The sequence below is a fragment of the Parasteatoda tepidariorum genome, chromosome 6 (genome assembly GCF_043381705.1).
Source record: "Parasteatoda tepidariorum isolate YZ-2023 chromosome 6, CAS_Ptep_4.0, whole genome shotgun sequence".
In the NCBI taxonomy this organism is placed as follows: Eukaryota; Metazoa; Arthropoda; class Arachnida; order Araneae; family Theridiidae; genus Parasteatoda; species Parasteatoda tepidariorum.
Window position 1 is genome coordinate 57924474 of NC_092209.1, and position 7331 is coordinate 57931804.

A 7331-nucleotide genomic window follows, 5' to 3' on the forward strand; every position below is an offset into this window, starting at 1 on the left:
ATATATTTTTATTTTTCTTTTTTCTTGGATTTCCTCTTTTTTACTTTCTGACTACTCTCATCCCTGTATATGCTTATAATTTTAATAAGTTCAAAGTGTTTCAGTAGTAAATACTGTATTGTTCCTGACTATTTAATGTTTCTTCATTTGTGGTGTTTTTTATTGTAACATCTTCAAAGACAAAAGCATTTTGTTTTGATTGAAACCAATATTACTTTTCCTATAACGATATTCAAAAATATGCAGAATTTTTAATGGGGGCATATTTTTTGTAGAATAAAACTTGAGAAACTTTTAATTTTAAATTAACCACATAGATTTTATCTTTTATGAAACATTTTTTGTTTTAATTTTTCTATCTTTTTCCAATTTTAAGTTTGCTTTTGAACATCGTAAAAAAAAGCAGAGATTTATAATACAGATTATTTTTTTACTGTTCAAAATTTAAGAGAATATATTTAATATTAAAACTAAAAGCATTTTTCAAGTAACATTTGTGTAAAATTGGTTTGTAATTAACTTTTTTAAATTTTGAATTAAATAGCAAGATATTTTAATATAATGATAACCAGTGGTTATATAATGTGAAGATATAATGTTAAAAGAAGAACTAACTATAGTAATCTTAGTGTAATGTATTTAAATTAAAACTTTTAATAAAATTTTCTGTATTCTGATTATTTTTAATATTCTGGATAAAAAGATTTTACATTTATTTGAGATGGTTTGATGGTTGGATTTATTGGGAACTTTATTATTGCTTTCCAAACTTAGTCTGGGGTAATTTAACAGTAGCTTGAATAGTTTGATTGTGTAACAAATTAAGTGGCATAAAATTTTAATTAATATAGTGATATTTATACATTATAATTATTTTTATGTTACAGGAGATTTGTTAGGTCCTACTGTTAATAATTTAGATAAACTGCTTAGAATGCCTCAAGGCTGTGGTGAGCAAAATATGCTGAATTTTGTATGAAACATTGTTATTACTAAATACTTAAAACGAGTTAACAGACTGACTCCTACAATACAGAAGAAATCTCTGAATTTTATGGAAAGTGGTATGTATTATACTAACTTTTAATTTCATTTTTAAAACACTGAAAAAATATAAGTTATCTTTATCCAAACATTACACTTACAGGTTACCAAAGAGAGTTGACATACAGAAGAAATGATGGTTCTTTCAGTGCTTTTGGAAATAATGACAAAAATGGAAGTACATGGTGAGTTATAATTTAGCAAAATCTTAATTTTTAAAAGAAATCTGAGTAATAATATACCCATGATTATTAAAAATTTACAGGGTGTTTATAAAGTCCCAGACCCATTTTGATGTTTAATAACTCATAAAATAATAAAGATAGATTAAAATTAATAACATAAATGGTTAGATAGACTCAAAAAGTTTCATGACCCTTGTCAATGAACTTCCACGTGTGCCCCCTTCGTCGCACCGAGAATATCAAGTGGATAGTCAATTTCACGCCAGGTAGCGGCAAGCATGCCGACATCCACAGAGGCTATTGCAGCTGTAATTCTAGCTTTTAGGTCATCAATGTTCAACAAGATCCTCCTGTAACAGATGCTGCTTTTGGATGGAGGATCTTTTTGGTAAATTCTTCTGCAATATCTCTGTGCTTGCACTATCGATTTCGTTTCTATGAACCACCATAAAATCTGTGCTTTCTTTTTTGTGGTGTATGCATTCTCCTTAATATCCGCTCGAATAAAAAATCGCATAGAAAAGTACTACATAGAACAAACACATCAAAAGTAAACGTAACATTGCAATAGTTGCCAAAAACAAAAGAGAGAAAAATGCAATTGAAAAGCAGATGATATTTAGAAAAGAACAGATATTTAGACTGGAAAATGAAATTATCTGAAATTAACCACACACGCAGACTATATTTACAAAAGTAAAGATATTCAAACCTGAAAAGGAAAATATATGAGTTATTCTATCAGTAAATGCCATAAGTTTGTTTATATCTTCATTATTTTATGAGTTATTAAACATCAAAATAGGTCCGGGAATTTATAAACACCCTATATTATAATAATTAACTAATGCACATAGGGTGCATTTTCAACTTAAAAAGCTTTTAAGATATGGTGAAATACACAAAATAAAATTAACATTAAGTGGTTCAAACTTTCAATCGCTCTCCTGACCAAACTATTGGGGGGCATATTTTCCATATTTAGTCTACCCCCATACTTTCAGGATCAGAAATTCAATTCCATATAAAGAAAGGTACGTTTATGCAGAGAAAAGACGCTTTTATATTTGATTTTGTAACTTAAAATATAGTCTGCACTAACCAATCATCATATTTGTGGTCTCTCCCTTCATGAAAATCCGATCATTAGACCTAAAGTTATTCAGAGTAATTAATGTTTTTTTCTCTTCCTGCGGTGTGCATCCAGCAGTCAGTAGATACAACTGAGAAAAAAACCTCATAAATCAAATTGTTTTTATATTTAAATTTTTTTTTTACTGTTGAGGTGATGTTAGGTTTGAAGTTTCTTAAAAAAATTTTACATAGTGGGAATTGTGAATCAAAAAACATGCTATAAACAATATTTTTAAATGTGTGAACCGTTAGATTTGTAGTTAGCTTAAGCATTCAAATGTAAAGTGCTGTTTTACTTTATTTATTTAAGGTGATAAATTAATATATCATTTTGATTTATCGTAAATTTTTAAACTCCTTAGGCTTACAGCATTTGTAGTTCGATCATTCCACCAGGCTAAAGAATTTATGGAAATTGATGATGGTGTAATGACTTCTGCATTAGAATGGTTGTCCAAACAGCAAAAATCTGATGGTTTGTTTGATGAACCAGGAGAAATTCATCATAAAGCAATGCAGGTAAAATATTTTGAGTGTTATTTTCATCAATTTGTATTAATTTATGTACTGTTGGTGTTTCATTTAATGCATAAACTTGACATAAGGTTCTTGAGATTATTTCAATTAGCAGTTTGTGCATAGCAGAATACTAAATTTGTGTTAAAATGTAATGGTAATTTCTGTAATAAAATAAGTGTTTTTGCACAATGATATTTTTCCCGCTTTTTGTAAGAATTTCCGTTTTTTCAATTAATAAAATGTAAAATTCTTCCTTTTAAAAAAATAAACTTCTGTTTTTTCGAATTCTTGAAAAATATTTAAATTTTTTACGTTATCTCCTATTTATGTAAACACTATTTAAAATTACATTTACAAGATTTTAAATTACGCATCGTGATTCGTATTAACGGAATTAAAAATTGCATGCAATTTGAAACTATGTATCACGTCACATATTCAGGTGATTTCAAGTTTCGCATTGAGATTTTATAATCACAGAAATTAAAAATCAGAGATTCAACCATGCAATAGAAAAAATAACATGCATAAAAAAAAACATGCAATATTTACACTATTTTGTAGTCAAGAGATTTAAAAATCACACACTGGGATTCATATTTACATTCATAATATTTTATTGATACATCTTCCTACATCTTTTTTTCTTGCTTAAATTTCCGGTATTTTTTCAACACTTTTCAATACAATACAATACAACATACAAAAACTGGTCTTTTGACCCGTTATGGTATGATTAGTGTTAAGTATCACCTCTAAATAACGACAATCTCGGAAGACCGAACATATTTTAATGGAACTAAACTTTTTTCATAAGATTTACTTGAGGACCAACTTCTGAACAGCAATTTTCTGAACAATGGCCACGCGCTGCAAGCATGAATTTCAATTAAAAGTGAATTTAATCACTCTTTTTTTTCATTTATTCATCTCTAGTTTGCAATAATTTTAATTGGTCACTACTTAATATATTATCACTCAATGGATATCTCATTTCAATTATTGTTTGTAAGAATTCTTTCATACAGAAATCTATCATAGTAAGTGGAATGACAGTTTCATTCCACCTACTCAATCTGGGGTCTGCATGAATTTTATTTATCCTACTCAAATGGGTGTCTGCATGAATTTTATTTAAGTTTTCTATAGTGAAAAAGAAATAAACCCCAGAAAGTAAGCTATACTACATTATTGAAAAAATACTCAAATCAATGCCACTTAAAATTAATAGTGATCGCGATTAGATCATTATTTTAGTTAATGTTTTCCTTTTTTTTAATCTTTTACATAATTGATTGGTTGATAGCACTGAAAAACAGCCACCTAGTTATACTGGTCTCATAGGCTCAGTCTCGCAAGGGACCTTTGCTCAGAGATTTAACTATAGCTTTGTTAGCAAAACTAAATTTGTGTTCAGCTCCCCAAATGCAGAGACCTGTAATTTATCTGAAATAGAAATGGAAATCTTAAAATTTGACAAAACTGACCAAGTACTTAGACAATAACAGAAAATGATGAAATTGTTATATTTTTTGCTCCTATTTGTTATTTATGAAAATTTTCTTCTTATAAACTAAAGTACTTATTATTCTACTTTTTAAAGCTAGTAATAATTGCTATGGAGACAGTGTCTGTAGATGACTATTTTATTTCTGTTCATTTATTTAAGAAATTTTAGCTGTATGATAAAATAAAGTGAAATTTTTTAAGTCTTCCCTAAATATCAATACGATCTTTTAAAATGTTTGATACATTATTATTTAAATATTGTATTATTATTTGATACAATCTTTTATCTCAAGTTTAAGTAGTTAGAAAAGCTTTGTGTAACTTAATTAGTGTTTCCATTGTGTAAATAAATTTGGTGTAATATTTGTTTTTACTGTTAGCATTTGCTCCTAATTTTCCAAAGTTTGTTTTGTTGTCTTAATATATTGTCTGAAATTATTGCTTTGTCTAAAATTCTTGTAGTGATATCTCATTTAAAGTTTATCATTAATTTAATTTTCTAATCTCAATTCAGTTGATACCATCCACTGGCAAAAACCAAAGGACAACTCAATGCCTTACTATGAGCCTCAATCCCAAGACGTAGAGATGACTGCTTATGCCTTGTTGACATACTCTGTGCGAGGAGATGTTGCCGGAGCCTTACCCATTCTTAGGTGGATGATCTCCCAGCAAAATGAGTATGGAGGCTATTCTTCCACTCAGGTAAGTCTTAAAAGTGTTATTTTTACATTATATCTATCATCCTTTGTTGCCTTCGGCAAAGTTTGGATTAAAAATTTTCTGAATAGCAACTGTAAGAAGATGCTAAAATTTCTCTAATTTCCTATCCTTCTCTAAAATGTTATTTACTTCATACCTAATATGCCATGTAGCCTTCAACTAGGTCTGGGTTAAAACTTCTCAAGTATTTTCATTGCACATTTGCATTAAATTGTTTTATATCTAGCACAGTGGTGTGATATTTGCTTCAGTCCATATTTACTACTACAAAACAAGCATTGTACTAATCGGAGGATGAATCGTATTCGGATACATCGGATAGTGGATCGGAGAATGACTTATTAGTACATTACACAGAGAGTAACTCAGTTGAAATGTACCCTGGGAAAGGTCTAATAGAAAAGAACATTTGAGTTAAGGATTAGTTTGTATTTATAGCCTTTTTGGACTCAAACTCAGCCTCCAATTAGAACATTCTAAATGCATGCAGATGTAGAAGAAAGCTGCTTCAAATAAATGTGGTTAGTTTTTTTTTCAAGCAGAATTTTTAGACATATTATAATTAAGCATACATGTGCTTCTTAGTAAAATTAATCACATATCCAAAACTGCATTAGCCCCCAAAGATTCAAAATTATGTAGATTCTCTTTAGGCTAGGAATAAAGTAATTTTTAGTTAGTTTTATAATGCGGATAAATTATCCATATTGTGTTAGCATACTATTTTGTAACTGCAACAACAAGTGACGGAATAAAACTATTACTGAGAATAATCGAACAATTAAAAGGCTTTGGCCAATGTAATATGTCTCCTTTTCACATTGTTCAGATTAGCAATTTTAATAAAACAGAATTTCCTTTTATGCAATAAATATTTCTTTATTTTGTGCTGTTATCTAGTGCAATTTTTAGAAACTTCTGAATTACCTTTCTAGAAATAATTATGTAAAAAGACCACTTTTGAAAAAATTTAGCTTATTACTGTATTCTCTAAGGACTTGTATGATAAAATTTCTTTTATGTATTTGAAATACTTTAAAATCACATTATTGCCAACAAGACTTATATTTTTGACTAATATATAGGAATATTTTTAAGTTACAAAATATTTTTTCATTTTAGGACACAGTCGTTGGTATCCAAGCCTTGGCTTCTTTGGGCGTCAGACTTGCTTCAGCTTCAATATCTATTAACATCTCTTACAACTTCAATGATATGCAGAAAACATTAAGCATTAATTCTGATAATGCCATGGTGCTTCAAAATGTTATTGTAAGTTACTTTTTTATTAAAATTTTTTTAGTGTTACCTTTTTTTTTCAAGAATTTCATATATATTTTTTCCATACCAATAGTTACCTTCTGATGTCAGATCTGTTGCTCTTCAAGCTGAAGGTTTTGGAGTTGGTCTAGTTCAGGTGAAACTTTAATTTTCTAGTCGAAATATTTAAAATTTTTCTGAAATATGCATTTTTAAAAAATTTTTTATTAGTGATGGAATGTGAAGTGTTTAAAAAATAATAGTGATGAAATGTACATTTATTTTTAAAAAAATGTTTTTAATGATGAAAGATTTTGAACTTAGTTTACTGCCAGTGATAATTTTTTGTGTGGATATTCTGGATCCTTTTAGTGGAAAAACCTTAGAAATAAATTCTAACTAGTTCATCAATTATTCATACAGTGAAGGTTACCAACTGCAAAAACTTATTCATAAAATTTAATATTTTTACTTTTTGCACCAAGAACTTTTAATGTGAAATTTCGTTTTTATTTTCGACTCCTTTGAGTATTTGGTTAAATTTTAAATTTTTGTTTCCTGAAATGTGTGTTCCTTTGTCTTCTGGGTTGGGTTAAAAATTGCAAAATTACGGAATCAAACAATGATAGCCGTAAACTCAAAAATGTGTCGGCTGTTCCATGCTGGTTATAAAATAAAATAGTATGCATGAATCACAGCGGCCAAATATGAAGCACTGCCTTCCATTAAGGTGATTAAAGGCTAAATACCAGTGATCAGGGCCGGATTAACCTATAGGCACACTAGGCACGTGCCTAGGGCCTACGAAATTCAGGGGCCTACGAAAAACTTGGGAGAAAAAAACTTGTTGACAAAAATAATTTAGCTTTAAAAACAACAAGTGTATTTTGCACAAAATTATGAAGATACAAATAAAAATATAATATTTTTCGGTAATAAATTATTTTGCAGAATCTT

At 28.7% G+C, this 7331-nt stretch overlaps 2 protein-coding genes across 2 annotated transcripts in view; one reads left to right on the forward strand and one right to left on the reverse strand.

The window, feature by feature from the left end:
- The window catches only part of LOC107444147 (uncharacterized), a gene marked incomplete in the record, with an annotated part of 30330 nt that overhangs the window by 10381 nt on the left and 12618 nt on the right, over window positions 1–7331 (reverse strand).
- Window positions 1201–7331, forward strand: part of LOC107455512 (thioester-containing protein 1 allele R1-like) — a 16177-nt gene continuing 10046 nt past the window's right edge. Inside the window, exons 1-5 of the mRNA XM_071182411.1 lie at window positions 1201–1229; window positions 2726–2882; window positions 4906–5096; window positions 6237–6386; window positions 6469–6531. Of these exons, the coding sequence (XP_071038512.1) occupies window positions 4944–5096; window positions 6237–6386; window positions 6469–6531 (366 nt within the window). The 5' untranslated portion in view covers window positions 1201–1229; window positions 2726–2882; window positions 4906–4943. The remainder of the gene's footprint in view (window positions 1230–2725; window positions 2883–4905; window positions 5097–6236; window positions 6387–6468; window positions 6532–7331) is intronic.